Below are 20670 nucleotides of genomic sequence, written 5' to 3' on the forward strand. Positions count from 1 at the left end.
AATGACCCAGGACACTGGGGAAGCCCCAAGTGAGGAATGCCAGGCAGCCTGCACCCTCCAAGCAGGTGCCCCATCGCTCTCTGTCTGCAAAACGGGACCCGCTGTCACTGCCCGCTTCCGGAGCCATGTCTCAGTCTCCTGCAATTATCATGACCGATCACCATAAACCCAAAAGCCAAGACATTTAAAAAAATGCAAACTATTAACTTAGAGTTGTGGAGGGTGACACAGTCCAAACTGAGCTTCCTTGAGGTGTCAAGGCTGCTACAGGCTCTAGAGCAGTGGTTCTCAACCTGTGGGCTGCGACCACTTTGAAGACCCAATGACCCTTTCACAGGGGTTGGAAAACACAGATACTAACCAGTAGCAAAATTAGTTATGAAGTAGCAATGAAAATAATTTTATGGTTGGGGGGTCACCATGACATGAGGAGCTGTATTAAAGGGTCGCAGCAGGAGGAGGGTTGAGAAACATCACTCTGGAGATTAGTCTGCTTTTAGAAGTGGCTCTTATTCCTTGGCTCAGGGCCCATTCCTCCCTCTCCAAAGCTGGCAGTGTGGCACCTTCCCTTTTCTGACTTCTGACCTCCCCGTTATGGGACCCTGTGATGACATCGCCCCCCCCCAGAGGATCCAGGATCTCCTCTCCATTTCCAGATGACAGATGAGAGTCCCTTGGCACTCAGAGCACATGTTCATGGTCTCTGACGCTAGGATGTAGACAGCATTGGAGGAGCTGTCACTGGGACAACTTACTACAGTTGTCCAAGCCTCAGCTGCGCAGCTGCAAAGTGGGCATGATGGACGGTGCCTGAAGTGTGAGCTACTCACTAATGCAAGTATAGCTACAGCAGCTGCATTGGGGCGCTCTGCAGCTCCAGTGGGGTGGCCTCTCAGAGCAGTCAAGCCCCCCCCATCCCACTGGCGTCTGGCCTGAGCCCCATCAGAGTCTTACTCACTTCCATAGACACACTCAGAGTCTCCTTCCCGACCTACCAGGTCCTTCCAACCTTCGCCTCTTCAACAAGGATGGCCTTCCACTCTCCCCTGTGTTGGGGACTGAAGTAAGGCCTGGGAAGCAAACCAAACTTAACTCCCCAAGAATGAGTCCCTGTCGCCTGGGAGCTGATCAGCAGGTGAAAGACACACCCTACCACCTTCACAAGAGCTGGGGGGCAGAGGGATCAGGGCGTTCCCTCTGTTCTTAGTTCGAGGAAAGAGGCTTTAGTGCCAGGCACTACAGACCCCCCCACCCCCATCCCCAGGCAGTGTCTACAGAACTTCACAGGGAAGCTGGGAAATTAGTCTCCCAGGAGCTCAAAGCTCGCCTTGTCTTAGGTAACATTCCTAAAACACCAGACTGGGGCCAGGAAAGCTCTCCCACCAGGACCCACAGGCTCAGCCCCTGGAGCAGGGGACCCAGGGCTGCTGGCCAAAGAAGCCTGGGTTCCAGCCTCTTTTCAAAGGAGAGTGAGAGAGAGAGAGAGAGAGAGAGAGAGAGAGAGAGAGAATGTCCGATGACAGAGTCTATTTTCCAGAGATGGAAAGATACCTGGGCCTCCAGCTGTGAGCCTGGTGTGTGGTAAACAGACTCATTGTCATTATAAGCAACATTAATAGCATTCATGCCTGCTAAGGGGTGCATTGAAGAAGGGGTGCATTGCCAGTCAGCTGTGCACACTGAAGCTTGCTCCAAGCTGAGGGAGGACAGGTCACCCATTCATCCACTACTGCCACCTGCCATGTGGTGGGATTTCGATCCATTCATCCAATGACCTTGGGGGTGGTGAGCCACACCCTAGGGCTTGCCTGCCTATGTGACAACCTAAAAGCTGAAGGACAGGGCTGTGCACCCCCCTTGCTGGCATGCTCCCTTGGGTGGTGGTCACAGATCTGACTGCCGCCTCCAGTGCCCCAGGCCAGAGGACTGCAGCAGCTCTCCACCTTTATTACGGGAGAGATCCCCAGATAAATATGTGATATTCTTTTATTTGGGCTTTGTGGACTCCCTTACTCCACCCACACCCACAAGCACCTGTTAAAGGCTTGGTCCCTGGCTGATGGGACGTGGGGGTGCGCGCTTCATCAGCGGTTCAATCCATTGCCTTGGTTTGGTTTGAGTATGAAGTCTCTATCCCAAGCTGTCCTCAAACTCCTGTGTAAAGGGATCTCCTGCCTCCACACCTCCACTCCAGGGCACCTGGCACGTGTGTCACTATGTCACTTACTCACGTGCTGGGGACCAGGGCTTCGTGGATGCTGCCCAAGCACTCTACCGCCTGAGCTAGCTCCCAGCCCTGAGTTAATCTTGATGAGTTCCTACTGAATGGGCTTTTTACAAGATGAGACCTGGAAGAAGCTTGCTCTCTCTTGTGCTTGCTCTTGATGCCTTCATGGGAAGAGCTTCTTGTCGTCATGCTCCTGCCTCATCACAGGCCTAGAAGCAACAGTACCTTGACCATGGATTGAGACCATGAGCTAAAATGAATCTTCCCTCCTTCAAATTGCTGGACATGGGGGCTTCCTCACAGCAATGGCAATGGATGGACACACCTGAGCTGCCCATCTGCTCCTCTTGACTATGCTCCAGGAGGGTGACACTGCCTCACTGAACAGACAGGTCACGAAGACAGAAAAGGGAAGGGGCTGGTCTGGGTGACCCAGCCAGTGTGTTAGCACAGATGGTCTAACCGTAGGGGAAACACACACACACACACACATACACACACATACACACACACACACACACACACACACACACACACACACACACACGGCAAAGGACACATCCGGAGTCACCAACTGTCTGCGTAAGCACTGTGTCACCACACTCCTCACTCTGGGCTTTAATGTCTCCCCTTTGTGGGTGGGAAAGTGGGGCTCAGACACTGCGGGCCCCTTGCTATTGAGGAGCAGAGCCACAACCTGAGACCAGCAAGATTGCTCGGTGGGTGCTGCTGCCTTGCTGCCAACCCAGATGATCTGACTTTGATCCCCAGGACCCTCATCTCACAGTGGAGGGAGAGAACTGACCCCACCTGACCTGTGCACACACACACACTGTGGCACATACATGTACAAGCATGCACACCACACACACAAGTACTCTGTGTGTGTGTGTGTGTGTGTGTGTGTGTGTGTGTGTGTGTGTGTGTGTGTATGTTTTAAGGCAGAGTTTTTCTGTGTACCTCTGGCTCTCCTGGAATTCAGAGATCCACCTGCCTCTGCCTCCCAAGTGTTGGGACTAAAGGCGTGCTCCACCATGCCCAGCAAGCATAATTGTTTTTAAATGCCATAACCTGAAGCCAGAACCACTTCTTCCCCGGTGGATCCCACCCCAGGCCATACTCCTGCCTAGCCAAGCTCAGTGCCCCTGGCTCCTCTCCACCTGCAATTCCTGCCCCCTCATATCCCCAGCTATGGACTGAGTGGCCAGGAATGGAGACAGTCACTGTCAGAGTTTGAATCCAAGATAGACCTCCGTGTGGTAGTTAAAATTGTTAACTTGATAGAACCAAAATCACATAGGAGACAGATGACCAGGCCTTTAACTATGGGTAACACTATCCCAAGGCTGGGTCTTGAGTAAGAAAGGGCAATGGTGTTGCACACCTTTAATCCCAGCAGAGGCAGGTGGAGGTCTGTGAGTTCAAGGCCAACCTGATCTACAAGAGTGAGTTTAAGGACAGCTAGGGCTGTTACACAGAGAAACTCTATGTCAAAAACAAAAACAAAAAACACAGAAAGAGAAGGAAGAAAGGAAGGAAGGAAGGAAGGAAGGAAGGAAGGAAGGAAGGAAGGAAGGAAGGAATCTGAACAGCCACATACAATCTCCTCTCTTCCTGGTTGGTTGCAGGTTTGACCTGATGCCCAAGGCTGAGGCATGGGGAACTCAGAGCCCGCCCTCACCAGGAGCCTCCCCAACTGCACAAGCCAGGGCTGAAGCCACATTCCAGGCACACTTAGGAGAGGTGGACTCTCCTCCCTAGCCTTATCTACACCTAATGACACTGCTGGGGAGTTATCATCATTCCACTGAACCGATGGGGGAAACTGCCCCTTGGAGAGGGTCCCAGACAACCCATACTCACACAGCTAGTGGAGAGCTGAGCGTTAGAACAGGGCCCAGTGCCACCAAGAGATGTTCAAGGCAACGGGGCAACTGCCCCTTAGGCTAGCTTGGAACAGGTAGCAGAGAGCCAAGACAAACAGGAAGTGAGGAGTCTGGCCCCTCATGTGTAAGCTATGGACCAGTCTGAGCCATCCTGACCAGCCCAGCCAAGAACTAGAAACACTGGAACACACAGCCATGGGGGTCACTAGGTCACCTAGCCTCGGCATGATGTCCAGCACTGTCCTGACATATGATCAGGCTAGGCTCATCAAGTCTGAGCTAAGAAGTCCTGTGCCCAGGACACAGAGGGTACACTGGGCAGGGGGCAGAGAGGAGGCACACCAGAAAGAGCTGAAAAAATGCTGCTACCACAGTCGCAGCCCTGAGCACAGGCTCTGAGGACATGGAGTAAACAGCCAGACACCGACAAGTATCCATAATATAGTCCAAAATGCTCCAGGAAGAGTCCGGTCCATCTGCCCAGGGGCTTTTCAATCTAGACATTTGCCCCACCCTGCCCAGCCCTATATGAATTTACACTCATACTCAGCTAGGCAAGCCTTCCCATCATGCCCCAGACTCCTAGACATTCATCCCTACTCTATTTCATCCCGTGCCCAAAACCCTTGACTGATGTTCTCTGCAGCTTAGTTCCCTAGTGTACCATGAGGATTCCAAACAGAGCAGACCCCTAGGCAATACCGAAACCAGGCTGATGCAGTCCAAGCTAATCACAGAGGAGAGGCATCCACATACAGAGCTTGCTCAGCCACTCCAAGCCAGGCAGAAACCCTACGGGTCCACCCACTCAACATGAGCAATAAATGTGAATGAGGCCTTCCCTCCCCTGCAAGGGCATCTACCCTGGAGATCTGGGGTCATCTGCCTGAGAATTAGCCTTCAACTCACTCAGGGTTCCTCTGCCCTCCTCACATCAGGAGAGGCAGGGTTTCAGCTCAGGGCTACAGGTGCCTTTAACTGTCAATTATCCTTCCAATGTTGTGTGTGCATGTGTGACACGCGCACGTGTACACACACACAGAGAGAGAGAGAGAAAGAGAGAGAGAGAGAGAGAGAGAGAGCTTTCTGTTACCCTGAGCATAGAGCAACTGTGATGTCAAAATGCCTCGGCAGGTTAAGGCGCTTGCAGACAAGCCGGAGGATCTGAGTTCAACCCCCACAACTCACATGGTAGGAGAAAACCCATTCCTGCAAATGTGCTCTAACTTCCGTTTGTGTGCCATGACACACAAACACATGCATGAAAATACATATACACAGTACGTAAATAAATATAATAAAAAATAAGTAGCCACCCTGATTAAGTACCATTGTGAGTGGAGTTAGGCACTGCAGGAAGAAAAAAGTGGTCCAGTTTACCGAGGAGGAAACCAGAGTCCAGAGGAATTTTGGCTTCCATATGGCCCCAAAGTTAGTGCTTGGGTGGGCTAAAACAAGGCCCCAGCATCCCCACCCTTAGACACTAGGTATTCCTGCTTCCTGGGAGGTCCCAGGCACAAGGGGCAGAGAGTCCCCAACAACAGCCACAAAGGGGAAATGTAATCAGGTGTGGTGGTTCATGCCTGTAATGCTAGCTAGCACTTGGGAGGCTGAGGCAGGAGGATTGCCATTAGTACAAATGGAACAAGATGCTGTCTCAAACAAACAAAAAAATATTCTCAAATATGGGCTAAGGATATAACTCCATTGGCAGAGTTCTTGTCTAGCATGCACACAGCCTGGGCTCACTCCCCAGTAGTGGGCACAGTGGCACATGCCTATAATCTCAGTCCATGATCAGAAGTTCATGGCCACCTTTGCCCTACACAGTGAGTTCAAAGCCACCCTGGGCTATGTGAGAACTTATCTGCCCCTCCCACAAAAATAAAATAAAAACTAGCCGGTGAGATGGCTCAGCAAGTGAGGGTCTTTGCTGCCAGACCTGAAGACCTGAGTTCAGTTAATTCCCCAGGACCTACATGGCAGAAGGAGAGGAATGACTCTCATTCGGTATCCTCTGATAACTATGTAACAATGACACATGCACATATATGCGCGTGCACACACACACACACACACACACACACACACACAAATAAATATAAAATATGAATTTAAAAAAGGAAGAAATGGGCCGGTATTAGCAGCTGAGTTCCCATGGACAGCTCTGGGGGGGGGGGGGGGGGAGACTCCTCTCGCTTCCATTCTACCCAGGAACACAAAGATGCTGGGAGAATCTGCGAGTCCACTGAGACCACTTGGGCAGTGAGAGGCCTTGGTGTGGGACTGGGGCCAAGACTGCTTCCTGCTATGCAACAGGCTCCCAGTCAAAAGAAAAAGGGGGGGGGGCACCAGAACGCCAGCACTGACCTCGTCCAGGCGAAGGGTCTTAATGAACTACCATGTTCTCTAGTCACTGCTCCACCCTGTCCCGTGCCCCCACTCTGCTCCACTCTTTTCCCATGGGCAAAGCAATGACGAGAATCAGGCTCACTTACTCTGTCTGGGGCGGTACAGCGGCTGGGTTCAGGTCTGTGGGAAGAGCAAAGGGAGACAGCCTGTCAGATGGAGGCTGGCCCCAAGAGCTGAGCCTATTCCCGCCTCCTTCTTCCCCGGCCCCGCCCCAAAGGAACCAGGATGCCTGTAGGATTCCCTGCCTTTCCCTCCCTAGGCACACCCCCTACCACTCTATTGAGTAAGCTCCCTACCTGTCCTGCCTGCCCCACACCGCCCCCACCTCCCAACCTCAGTCAGAACCTGCACCCTGCCTGTCAGGCTTCCACCAACCCCAGCTCAGGAAGTTCCTGCTGATCCAGTCCCCAGTGTCCCCCAGATGACAGATCTGAGCACCCAGCATCTGGCATTTACTGACAGCATGACTGGGGCCCTCCCACCCCTGGGGTGCTGGCTCCCCAAACAAACAGATGGGTTCCTTGGAGCTGTGGCTAGAAGGCTACAAGAGCTCAGGGCTTGTGTCCCCAGCGGAAACTCGGGCCAAGCCATTCTGCTTAGGCCCCGCCAGAGTGCAAGCCAGATGTTGTAGGAATGTTAGGAATCTCCTTTCCCAAGAGAAACGGGACACAGCCTCTTCCCAGTGGCTCCCTTTCCTGCTTACTGGGAATCCTGGGAGCCTGAGGTCCCCCACCAGTTCATATGTCCGGCTGAGACTCCCAGAGACACCTCACCTGTGCCGGGGACAGTGTCAAAGCTGATCAGTGAGGGCTCTGCATCCTTCTCTGGGGCAAGGCCAGGAACAACCAGGTCTGTGCTGGTGCCCTCTTCATCATCACTGTCATCAAAATCAAAGGCTTCTCCGGAGTCCTCCTCCACCTCAGGGGAGGGGCCTGGGGCTCTGGAAGCCAGTGGATCTTCTGGAAGAGAGGAGGGGTTAGAGGGCTATTGGGCCTCAAAGGATGGGGTCTAGAGACTGGTTCTGGTGTCTAGGCTAATGCTGCTCAAACCAAAGGGTCCTACTGAGTTCCCAAATCATCTTGGGCACTGGGTCAGGTGGAGGTGGAGGTGTTACTTGACAGTCTCTCCTCACAGTCTGTGGGACAATATCTCATTATGTAGCCCAGGCTAGCCTGGAACTCAGAAAGATCTGTCTTCCAAGTGCTGGGATTAAAGGCATGCACCACTATGCCTGGCTGAGTTTGTAGTCCTTTTAAATACACACATGAAGATGCCTGTTTCCGTGTGCTTGCATGCTGGTGCGGTCCATGCAGGGGCGAGTGAGGGCACTTATCCCATATGAATGACGGTGTGAAACAGCCTCTTGGGAACACCGTGGCTGGAAGGCACGTAGAGGACACCAGGTGCTGAGGAGGGCTGGCTGGGGCAAGGTGTGGGTACCCAGGACAGAGGTCTCCAGTAGGGCCTCTCTTCCTGCTCCTCCCCTCCTGGTGTTCTCAGCCCCCTTCCTCGTTCTTTACAGCTCAGCTCAGAGGTCTCCCTGAGCTCTCTGCAGGCACCTCCCTCTCTCTGGCCTCTTGCTTTCCTCACCCTGGCCTTGCACGGCCAGCACCAGCTTATTCTGTATGGCACCCCACCAGTTATGAATCCCAAATGCATTAGCTGACTGTGACGTTTATTGTCAGGGCCTGCTTTTGTCTAATAATGAAGGACTGGGGTTTCTGTCCAACAGTACACTGTGGGCTCTTCCTACTGATGTGAGACGCCCTTCTGAAGACTGCGCATATGCATTGCTTATATTAGTAGATGAATAAAGCTGTTTTGGCCAATGGTCAGGCAAAATTTAGCTAGGCAGGCAACCCAAACAAAGATACAGAAAGAAGGAAGGCAATGTAGCTGCCAGGGAAGCAAGATGTGAGGCAGCAAGCCACCAGCCTCATGGTAAAATATAAAGTAATAGAAATGGGTTAATTTATAAGAGAGAGAGAGAGAAAAAGCTAGCCATTAATAAGCCTAAGCCATTGGCCAAACAATGATAAATATAGATTAAGTCTCTGAGTGGCTATCTTATAAGTGGCTGCAAGGACCTAGTAGACAGAGAGAAAACCAGTCCAGTGGGACCGAAAAATGTCTGAAGGTCCTCCTGCAGAAGTGCTATATAGCTGAGAGCGGAATCTCACTCCTCAGAGTCTGTGCCTTGGTTCCCTCCTCTGTACAATGGAAAGAAAAGCAGTATTCCATAAGGCTGCCTGCCTGGCCTCGAACGTTTCTCAGCCTCAGCAAAACTGGCACAGTGAAGGTAAATGCCACCACCGCATCCTTCCCACACACTGTGGGGCTCAGCAGCATCCCACTATAGGACAGTGGTCCCTATGGTTAATATATATAGTTATGACACCTCAAAGTGTCTCCAAACATTACTGTATGTTCCCCAGGGAGCAAATCTCTACTAGTCAGGAATTTCTGCAACAGGTTTTGTCTCCAACACAGCATCAGTATTCTAAGGGCTCCAGCTTCGAATGGCAGATTGTGGAGCCTGCCTGAGTCCCCTGAGGACATGAGTGTTGGGGAGAAGGACAGAGCACAGAGCAGGGTGGAGGGGCCAGCAGACCAAAGGATGGGCGGCCTCTTCCAATTCCAATAGTCTCTCCTACCCAGATCTGATTCCTCCGCATGGTGGCCCCAGGCATGACACTCAGCATACATGTAGATGGGAGACCAGCTCTCCTGCCAGATGTGGTAGCTCCCACCTGTCATCACAACACTTGGGAAGCTGAGGCAGGAGAACTACAGATTGAAGTCAGCCTGAGCTACAGGGCAGGATCCTGTCTCAAAAAAAAAAAAAAAAAAAAGGAAGGAAGGAAAGGAGGGAGGGAGGGAAGGAGGGAAGGAGGAAGGAAGGGAGGAAGGGAGGGAGGGAAGGAGAGGGAGGAAGGGAGGAAGTGAATGAGGGAGGGAGGGAGGGAAGGAGGGAGGGAGGGAAGGAGGGAGGGAGGGAGGAGGGAGGGAGGGAGGGAAAAGAAAAGATAGCTAGAAAGATGATGACCGGGCAGTTAAAGATGCTTACAGAGGACCTGGGTTCAATTTCCAGTGCTCACACCCAGCAATTCACAACCATCTGGACTCTGGCTCCAGGGGATCCAATGCCTACTTCTGGCTTCCAGTGACACAGATAGGCACATACACAGAAAAATAGCCTCTTTTGAAAAATACAAAACAAAACAGTGGGGCCAGAAAGATGACTTGGGAATGGGTAAAGGCACTTGTGGCCCAATGATGACAGCCTGATGGCTTTTGTTACATACAGAAACCCATGTAAAGGAAGAAGGGTCACAACTCTGAAAAGTCACCCTCTGACCTCCACAGATACATCACACACACACACACACAATAACAATAATACTTTTAAGAGATCAGATATCATAATCTGGCAGTGATGGCACACACCTTTAATCCCAGCACTCAGAAGGCAGAGGCAGGTGGATCTCTGTGAGTTTGAGGTCAGCCTGGTCTATAAAGTGAGTTCCAGAATAGCCAGAGCTGTTACACAGAGAAACACTGTCTTGAAAAAACAAACAAAAAAAAAACAAAAACAAAAAAAAAAGAAATGAAATGAAATCATCATATCCAAAACTCTAAAAATATATAATTGCCACAATTCATACTATCTAAGAATATACAATTTCAGATATCTAAAAATATATAATTATTATGCAATGATGTTCATAAAACCACATTTGGAGGCAGGCAGTAGTGGTGCACACCTTTAATCCCAGCACTAAGGAGGCAGAGGCAGTTGAATCTCTAAGTTTAAGGCCAGCCTGGTCTACAGAGTGAGTTACAGGAAAGCTAGGGCTACACAGTGAAACTCTGTCTCAAAAAAAAAAAGAAAGAAAGAAAACCACATTTGGTGGTACAATAACAAATAGAATCTACTCAGAATTGAGTTGGTAATTTTGGATATTTTAAAGCTTTATATTAACAAAATAAGATTAGGTACACTTTTTAAATCGCTTATTTGCATACGTGTGTGTGTGTAGATGCTCAAGTGCCAGGGTGCTCTTGTGGGAGTCAGAGGACAACACATGTGAGTTGGTTTTCTCCTTAAGCTATGTGGGTCCCAAGGCTCGACCTCAGGTTATTAGGCTGGGCAGTAAGCGCCTCTACCCACCAGCTCAGCCATCTCACCAGCCCACATCAAGTACAACTTTGGTTCTATTTTTGACAGTGCTGTTAATTATATATACAGTGTGTACATATGCGTCGGTGCATATGTACATGGGTATGTGCACATGTATGAACATGCATGTGTATATAGAATCTTCTATCCTCTCCCTTTTCTTTCCACTCCAGCCGCACTGGTCTAAGATGTGCTTTCCTCGTACATCATTTCCTGCCCCCCTCCTTGCTCTACCACTGCTCAGTGGGGCTGCTATAGAGACCCTGGGACTCCCTGTGGTTTGGTTTTTGGAGACAAGGCCTCATGTAGCCCCAGCTGGTCTCAAACTCACTACGTAGCCTACAGTGAACTTGACTTTCTGATCCTTCTGCTTCCAACACACTGTGGTGGGAGGGAGTGCTAGGATTAGAGACATGCACCACCATGCAGCTCTCAGAGTCCCTGCCTGCTACATGGGGAGGGTACGAGACAGACCCATCCTGCTTCCTGGATGCCTAACCTCTCAGTGTTCTCGGTCTTCATTCTGATGATTCCCTGGGTATGTGACAGGTGTCACCACAGTGACTAAGGTCTTAGGACTCTGCTCATCTCTGACATCAGCTATAGGGTAAGGTTGGAGATACCAGACCATCAAGCTTCGCTTGGCTTCTGCTATCAAAAAATGGGGTCACTGGGCTACCTGGCTCTAGGGGCTGATGAGGAAAGACAGGTTAGCATTGAGAGGGCCCTGGTGTGAGGGCTGAGCTCAGTCACTACCAGCTACTTGCATGACAATGATGCCAAGTATATTAGTGTCATTTACTGTGTCATATTCTCCTGACTCTGTCATGCTTATTACTGTTATTACAGCCCTGTCTCAGCCTGTCCCTGGCTAACATGAGCTGTCCCTTCCAACTCACAGGCCAGCCCCTGTCACACTGACTCCCTCAGGGAGTATTGGAGACTCGGGTCACTTCTGCACCTCCTTCCTTGAAGAGGACAAATAGCTCCAGCCCTTCTCATCTGTGTCACCATGAATCCGTCCAGCTGCTCCTGGCAGCCCTGAGCCAGGGATTATGGCAAAGTTAAGACACTGGCTGAGGTGTCAGAGCTCACAGAGGACCCTGGGTGGGGAAGAATGCACTAGGAGAAAATGCCCAAAGAGGAGTTAGCTAGTGCTTACCAAGCCCTGGGAAAGGACCAGGCTAGAGGCTACCCTTGAGGAATCAGAAGGATGAAGAAACATGTGACACGCTTGGATGGGGAGGGGCTGGGACTCACTGGGGCAGTAGGAATCAGTGAGCAAAAGCAAGTGCCCCCTGGCACACAGCAGACATGACCCATGCGGTGGGTCAGCATGGGCCAGTTATCTGAGGGTATCCCTTCCCCGGGAACTGAAAACTAGACACAGATAAGGGACCAGTCCAATAGCTGACAGGAGAGCCAGGAGCCAGCTGTCAATCAAAACAGGTCTGTTCTGTTTTCATTCTTCGCAAATGCCCTCCTTGCAGGGTAGAAGAGAGCGAGTCAGGGGCCCAGTGGCAGGAGCCAGAGGGACCTGAGGCCCTTGGCACAGCAAAGATCCCAGCTGGCTCCTCTCCCCTCTCTCCCAGGCAACCCCACACCACTCCTCATCAGAGGGAGGGTCCAATGACCCAGCCCAGGGTGATTGGAAGCCCAGCCCTTCCTCACCATCTGGACAGGTGGCATGACAGGTGCCACACACTCATGCCCTTGACAGGCACACCCAGTCCTCAAGAGAGCCAACCCGAGTGAGTCCAGGAGGCAGAGCATTGAGAAGCCACATTGCCATTAGAAAGCAATCCCCTGGGCGGGTCCTCCACCACCGTGAAGGTGGGACCACAAACTAGTGGATTCCTCAGACTTCGCTAAGGAACATTCCAGAGGGGAAGAGACTCATCTTCGGGCCCCATGAGGGTGTGGGCACTCAAGGACGACCCACACAGGCTTTCCACACCCTTCAGTGACACACTCCTATTCACTGAGCACTGGTTGCCACACACAGTCCTTTATGTATGTTTAAACCTTGCAACAGTACAGAAGAGGATGTCATTATTACCCCATGCTTAAGGATGAGGACACTGTAGAGACACCGAGTCCCATCACCAAGCTCACAGCGTAAGTGGTGGCAGGGTCAGGATCCAAACTTGGACTGGACCAGTAATCGAGGAGCCCTCAGTGGTAGCAGATTTATTCTCTTCCCTCCCAGGGCAGGGAGGGTGAGAGGGAGGGGAGCAGAAGCTGGGTTTGTGGGTAAGACAACCATACATGCCACCCTGCAGAATCTGGGGCCCCACTGAAGGGGATGCCAAGTAAAACACAGGAAGCTGGGTTGAATTCCAGATCCACAAGTGGTTTTGTTAGGTAAATACATTCCTTTTTTAATTCTTCTTTTTTTCATAAATTGGTCAAGACTGGGTTGCCTCCATGTTCCATCCTCATGGTCAGACCCTTCCCCTTAATCCGAGTTAACCCAAGTTTATGCCTTCAACTGTCCCACTTCAGCCCCACAATCCCAGTCCCCAAACTGTCCATGTCTGCAGGTGATCTTAAGCGACAGGTAGAACATCAGGAAATGCCTGGTGTTTAGTCCGTGTTGTGGACAGGGAACCTGAAGTAAAGACATAAGGCACACAGCCAGAAGAGGTCACCCATGCCACCGGGCCCCCCCGGGGTACAGTACCTATGGCAGGCTGTGGAGGAGGGTTCGAGGAAGCCATCAGAGTCCAGCTCACACTAGCACTGTCCTCACTGCACGCCTGTGAAAAGAAGGCCACGGACTCAGTCAGATACCCAACACAGCAAGGCAGCCTGGCTTGTCAGCCCGTGCTCCAGCCCAGCCACGCTCTTCCTGGAAGCCCCAGACAGGGCCCATCCCCGCCCAGTATCAATCATTAACTTAGAGAAAAACTTGCAGCTGCAAGGCAGAAACCCCATCTTCCCAGAATTCACCACAGCCACAATATGCCTTAGCCCATTATCAAGGGACCCATAAGAACCTGTGGCTCAGTCAAGAGGGTTCCTCCCATGTCCTCTAGGTCAGGGCCTGGGGTCACACTTGAACACCAAGGTCTCCATGTTCCAGAAGCCCTATTGCCCTGGACTGGACTATCATAGACATGCCTGGACACTTCCTCCTCGTGGTGTCCCCATCACCACGAGCTCCCATGGGTCTAATTGCTCTCACTAGGCCCCAATAAAAGCCATGCTCTCTTCATTTCTCGCTGTCCTGTCCTATGGTGTTGGCCAGCTGACAAGCAGCCACCAGCCTAGGCACAGGGCAGTAGGGCAACAGGACAAAGAGCTACAGAGAGGAGGATGGCACAGGACAGGGACAGAATCTCAAATGCCCGTGCTGGAGCAGCTCTCTGCCCAGGTGGTAGAAGCCACTCCTATCTTGTGGAGCTCATACATACTGCAGGGCCAAGAAAGGAGGGAGGGCTCCCCAGGCTCTGGATTAGCCCTGCCAGAGGTCCCTTACACAGCAACGAGAGGTGCCCTGCACCTTTGATCTGGGTGCTGCCCTCCTGGACCTCCCCGCAGGGAGGGAAGAAGGCCCAAAGAGAGAGCAGAGAGCTCCCGCCATCCTGACCCTGTCAGTCACCAGCCTGACCCTATCACCAGCTGGCTGGAGGCCTGTTTTCCTTTTATTTTTACTAACTAAAAACAGCCTTTATTTTTACTAACTAACTGACCAAATAAAAATGGAATGTGCAAGAATGACGGGGGGGGGGGGGGATGATGATGACAGTGACATTCACAGAGGGCCTGCAGCTCAGAGGTCACTCCAGGCCCATAACAAGCATTTGTGGAGACTGATACATTACAATGAGAAAATGAGGTTCAGCGTGTATTTGCTACTTGCCCAAGAAAGATCACACAGCTAGAAAGATGCAGGGCTCAAACCAAGGACATACAGATCTGGAGAGTTGGCTCAGTGCTTAAGAGTAGCTGCTCTTGCAGTAAAACTGGGTTTGGTTTCCTGAATCCACATAGTAGCTCACAACTGCCTACAATTCCAATTCTAGGGGATTTGATGCCTTCTTCTGGATCCTGTGGGCACCAGGCACACAAGTACACAAGCATGTACATGTGTGCCCATGCATGTACATGTGTGCTCATACACACACACACACACACACACACACACACACACACACACACATACAATCTCCCTTCTACTCCCAGTTCTAAACTCCCAGAAACAGTTAATGTTAGTTTCTTAAGAATCTTATCTAGAGCCGGGCATTGGAAGCCCATGCCTTTAATCCCAGCACTCAGGAGGCAGAGGCAGGTGGATCTCTGTGAGTTCAAAGCCAGCCTGATCTGCAGAGCTAGTTCCAGGACAGGCTCCAAAGCAATACAGAGAAACCCTGTCTTGAAAAACAAAACACAACAACAACAACAACAACAAAAATGAATCCTATCTAGGTGTGTTGGCACAGGCTTTTAATCCCAGCAGAAGCATGCAGATCTCTGAGTTCCAGGACAGGCTGGTCTACAGAGCAGTTCTAAGACAGCCACAGAGAAACCCTGTCTCAAAAAACAAAAACAAAAAAAAAACCCACAAAAACAAAAAATAAAAACAGCTTCTAGAACAATCCAACATATTCACTAGCTGCCACAAGCTTATTCAGTCATCCCTTCCCCCCCTTGTTCATGAGTCTTCAGTTTCAGCCACCCCCAAGTCAAGCATGTCACCATGACTCTGCCATTGTTTCCTTGACCACAGCCTAGTGCCCTGCTGCACACCCACATCTTCTGCCTCACTTGGTCTCACCATGGGACACCGGGCCTCTCCCTTCACTGCCTGAGGGGGAGCAGGATGCCATGAAGGACCCTGAGGGGCAACATCCTACCTTCACCTAACCGTAGCTTTTACCCAGAGGGTTGCCACCACTGTTCAACTTTCCTGCTGCGTGTCATCATTAACATGCTATGCTGTCTGGGGTCTGAGCTTCATCTCAGGCCTGCTTTCAATGCATGCACAGCATTGGGCACTATCGGGGATGCCAGGCGTCACTGGGATCTTGGATCACGGTCCCTGCACACACCAGGGACCACTGTACACCTCAGCCTGTTCACACGGAAGCACACAGACCCCTGTACTGTCACTGTTTGGACTTAGTTTCAGTCTTGTTGATTTCAGAACAGTACATGCAGAAATAGGTTCATTTGCTTTCTGACACTGGGTACAGAACCCAGGGGCTTGTGTGTGCTGGACAAGCACTCTGCCACCAAGCTACATCCCCAGCTCAGACTCACTTTAAACATGCATATTATTTTAAGTATGTATATGTGTTTGTGTGTGTGTGTGCCAAGCAATCCTCTTATCTCTAACACACACACACACGCATGCAAACACACAATGTTAGAGTTATAGGCCCTCACACTCACATAGTAAGCCTTGTGACACACTGAACCATTTCCTAGCACAACCTTCCTTCTCCAACAGCACACAGCAGCACTGTACTTGCTCTAGTCAACCCCACAATTCACCCAAAAGTCATAATCACCCCTGGCTGCACAGGCAGAAACCACCCTGGTTTCTTAGTATTACCAACGAGCCAGAAGTGGCCATCATCTTCCCTGCCCTGACCCTACCTGGGCCTTGTGGAGGTGATTTCACAAGCCTTCAGGGTTAACCCTTAAAAACACAAGTCTATAAGGACAAATGGCCAGGAACAGACTGATGTCACCATTTGCATACTGAAGATGTGAGTATAGTCACATAGCTGTCCTTCAGGGCTCCTTCTGGTAGCTCAACCCCTCAGATCTCCCTGATGAGCACTGAGACCCTAAGGCAGGGAAACAAATGCCCATTTCACAGAAAGAAAAACAGAGGCGTCATCACCCAGCCTCACAAAGATGGTGTGATAGTGACGACAGAAGCTTGGACTTCCATCCAGAGACCTTTCCTTCCAGGCTCAGGTCCTGCTCTCCTGCTTGTCCTTCTGGACCTAAGGTTTTCCCTAGATAGGAAGGCACGCACCAGGAAGGCATATAGGTCCAGCCGTCCCAGCGTCTCACTACACTTCTTTTCATCACGTTTTTTCTTTCTTTTTTTGTTTTTGCTTTGTTTGTTTCATTTGTTGGTTGGTTTAGCATGACTTGTTTAGAAACAAGACTTCATATAATTAGACCAGGCTGACCTTTGAGCTCTGTAGCTGAGGCTGACTCTGAACTTGTGATCCTTCTGCACTTGCCTCCCAAGTGTTAGGATTACAGATACGTACACATCCAGTTCATGAAATGCTGAGTGCTGAGCCCAGGGCTTTGCAGGCCTGGCAAGGAGTGTGCACCGAGCCCCAGCCTCAGCACCCCTGGCTGCATGGTATCAGTGCATAGAGGAAAGGGGCCAGGAGGGCAGAGCCAGGATAAAATAGAGACAGGAAGGCAGGTAATAGTGAAGCATAACTTTAACTCCAGCACTCGGGAGGCAGAGGCAGGGGGATCTCTGTCAGTTCATGGCCAGTCTGGTCTACAGGGCAAGTTCCAGGGCAGGATCCAAAGCTGCAGAGAAACCTATCACAGAAAATGAGGGAGGAGGGAGGGAGGGAGGAAGGCTGACATGTAGGTGGGTGTGGTAGGAGGGTCTTCCCCTCACTGCCTCTGCTGGTGCCCCTCAGCCCCTCTGCAATGAGCACTGAGGAGGGGAAGAAATGCAGCCATTCACACTATGAAAAGCATCCACACTGTCTTTGGTTGGTGGTGACACTAAGGACAGAACCCAGGTCTCAGGACTGCTGGACCACACCATACACTCTCAGGCAATCCAGCAGCATCTTCTTCTTGTTTGAGACAGGGTGTTATGTAGCCCACGTTGGCCTCAAATTTACTATATAGCCAAGGCTAGCCTTAAACTTCCGATCCTCCTGCCTCCACCTCCCACATCAGCATGTCCTCAGAATCAGAAATTGGCCCCAAGGTGGTGCTGTTGCTACCAAGATGTGGAAAGTGAGTCAAGGAAAAGGGAAGAGTGGATCCAACATAATAAGCCAGGCAGTGCCTGTGAAGGCCGTGGCTCAAAGTAGGGATCTATAGCCAGGCACTTCTGAGCAGAAATCCCAGCTCTGGCTGTGCCAGCCATGACAGGGAACACTTGTCCAGAACAGAGAGATGTCCTGAGCTAAGACGAAGTGTTGGCCATGATCATCCCACCACCACAATAAATTCCACCGGAGCCAGCATGGCCACTGCTAAAACTGAGACGCCGGTCATGTGATATTTGGCTGGTAGGATTACAGATTGTCCCCTCTTGCAGGCACCTTTTTAAAATGAGACTGGACAGGCAGGTGGGCCCCAGAGCCGTTCCCTTTTATGCCACACCATGCAGAGTGGAGTGGATGAATCTGCTCTTTGGGGTGGTACACAACAGGGTGAGACACATGGACACAAGGAAGACAGTCTGGGCTCTGGGGTGCACACGGTGTGCCAGATCCTGTGGAGCTCAGTCACCAGACCCCAAAGAGGAAGCACCCAGCACCCTACAGCCGCTCATTCAGCCATGCTTCCCTCCTGGCTAGCACAATCAGCTGGCCCCAGGTTTCCCTGGGGTTTTCCCTCCCCTGGGAGTTCAAAGTCTAGGTTGGTGGTGGTGGTTTCACCAGCTCAACTCAGTTCCGCGTGTGTGTGTGTGTGTGTGTGTGTGTGTGTGTGTGTGTGTGTGTGTCTGAGTGACCCCCTTCCACCCTCATGAACTCCCAGAAGACACTCCCAGTGGGGGACCCAGACTTCAAGAAGGACTATGAGTGAATCCAGACATTGAAGAACAGTGGAGCGTGGTCCTTAGGAAGGGCTGCGGGTGGGGGAGGGTCCAGCAGCACAAGTCTGTACCAGGCAGCTTCTGGCCACCCTTGGATGCGGCACAGGGAATAGGCTGTGTCCAGGACACCCAACTGAGGACCCCAGCCTCAGAGGCATTATATCTGTTTCCTGGGTGCCGGAGGGAGGGGGGTTGAGGGTGGAGAATGGAGGGGTGGGTAACAAGGGCTGGGCTGGACCTGAGCTTGCCCCAGAGCCCACAGTCCTCCAGGGTCTCTCCAGCTTCATCAGACAGGTGCCTGGCCAACTGGTCCCCTACCTCAGGCACCCCATTCTGGTCATCCAGGTCCTAAACGAGGCTCTCCCAGGTTAGTCCCTCACCTGATCCCTCTGGTCCCAGCAGCTCCTCTGTTGACCTGGAATTCTGCTTCCCCAGGGACGGTGGGAACCTGCTTCAGATCTCTGGGCCTTTGTTCAGGTTGTTTGTTCTCTCCAGACAGATCCCTCTCTTGATCAGCAAACTCCTACTAAACCATCAAAACCCATCTCCTCTTTCTCCATTGAGACCCTTCCCTTGCTTCACCTCACACAGTGGCTTCTAGGCCTGGCTGTAGAGTTTTCTAAAAAGAACACACAGAGGTTCTGACTTGGGGGTGTGACTAGTCCTAAGCCTGGAGGTTATTTTTGAAAGCTCAAAGAACATGGGAGCACACACAAGGCTGATGGCGAGGCCCCTATTCCAGGGGTCTTGCTCATTAGACTGGAAGCCCTGGGACGCACTTGGCTGCACTTAATCTCTGTTCAGGAACAGTAGCCAGGGTGTGGCCTGCAACAGGTGCCCAACTAAATAGGGAGCACCCCCCCCCCGCCCCGGGAACAAAGGGCATGCAGCTAGGCCATCTGTAGAGATAGACGGGTTTCGGATGGATGGAGCGGAAGCTGTGCACTAAAACCCTCCTGGGTGGACTCTGCCCTGCCCAGAAACCCACGTGGAGAGAAGTGGGTTACCGAGGAAGAAGGCTCTGAGCAGAAAGGGGGCCTGAGTCCCAGCCAGGAGGGGGCACCAGCTACTATGCAAAGGCCAGCCCCTGGAATCCCTCAGCACCAGCTGGCCCTTGGTGCTGAGGGACTGCGTGTCATCCCACACAGGGATGTCTCTCAAAGACCACAGCCTCAACCAAGAAAATGGGCAGAGAGAATTCAAGAGGCACTTGTGTGAGGGGGCAGACCCAGCTTCAGCTGGGCTCCAGGGGAACAGCTCTGTACTGAGGGGGATCCTGTCAAAGGCAGGGATGGCACTGGACACTGCAGGTTCCTCATGGATGCCCTGGCAGGGAGACCCTATTTTACAGATAGTGAAGCAAAGCCCCAGAGAGACTTCTCCCAGCTAAGGACCGGCCAAGGGGCACGAAGTCAGAAATGAAGTCAATTTGTGTCGCCCGTAGTTATCTGAATTCCTTCTCATCCCAGAAGAACCAGTGCCTGAGAGGGGTGAGGGATGTCCCCGAGGCCCAGAGGCCATTGAGCTTGGAGGCACTGGGAGAGAGAGCAGGGCTGTCCCTCACTGCTGCACTGGAAGAAAGGACAGGCTGAGGGTAGAGGGAGCCCCTCCCCCCACGGGGTGGCAGAGTGGACTAAAGAGACAGCAGGGCCTGGCTCCTCCCCTCTGGGCCACTCAGGCACTGAGTCCCCAGACATTGGGTCATTCAGGCTCTTGTCTCTTAACTTCCTTTCTTCACAGGGAACAGGGAGGGAGTTTCTCCTCCCTGGAGTGGGCGAGGCTTGGTCAATGGAGGCAGCCTGGGAACAAAGGACTGTTTGTCATCCCAGCTCAGCATAGGTGCCCCCACCCCACAGATCTCCTAGGCCAGTCCCTGGTCAATGATCAAGGAAGGGTGAGGGGCGCTGCCCCCAGGCCTCTGTGGGAAGGAGCGGCCCCACAGCCTGGCCAGAGGGAACCCTGGGGTCTGTTGCCCTGGAAACCAGAGCCAATCTGGGGAAGCTGCTGGATCCAGCAAGTAAGGGGGCCTGGCTGCTCCAGCCTGGGCTCTGCTACCTCCCCCTCCCAGTCCCAAACGCATTAACCCTGCTGTCCCCAGGGTCCAGCCAGCCTGGGGATCAGAAGTGGGGGCGCATATGAAAAGCCTCCTACACTGTTCCACGCCCTTCTCTGGGGGCTCCAGGGCTCCCAGCCACATCCA

General features: G+C 51.9%; 1 protein-coding gene across 5 annotated transcripts in view; it reads right to left on the minus strand.

Moving 5' to 3' along the window:
• The window catches only part of Arhgef10l (Rho guanine nucleotide exchange factor 10 like), a 142477-nt gene that overhangs the window by 83283 nt on the left and 38524 nt on the right, over nucleotides 1-20670 (minus strand). For 3 of the 5 annotated variants that reach the window (XM_051173751.1, XM_051173754.1, XM_051173750.1), the window contains exons 2-4: nucleotides 13389-13464; nucleotides 7299-7484; nucleotides 6612-6645 (exon numbers count right to left, since the gene is read on the minus strand). In XM_051173751.1, coding sequence (XP_051029708.1) covers nucleotides 6612-6645; nucleotides 7299-7484; nucleotides 13389-13425 — 257 coding nt within the window. In that variant the 5' untranslated portion in view covers nucleotides 13426-13464. The remainder of the gene's footprint in view (nucleotides 1-6611; nucleotides 6646-7298; nucleotides 7485-13388; nucleotides 13465-20670) is intronic. The other 2 variants (XM_051173753.1, XM_051173752.1) reach the window with 1 other exon arrangement.

The sequence above is a fragment of the Phodopus roborovskii genome, unplaced genomic scaffold (genome assembly GCF_943737965.1).
Source record: "Phodopus roborovskii unplaced genomic scaffold, PHOROB, whole genome shotgun sequence".
Taxonomy (NCBI): domain Eukaryota; kingdom Metazoa; phylum Chordata; class Mammalia; order Rodentia; family Cricetidae; genus Phodopus; species Phodopus roborovskii.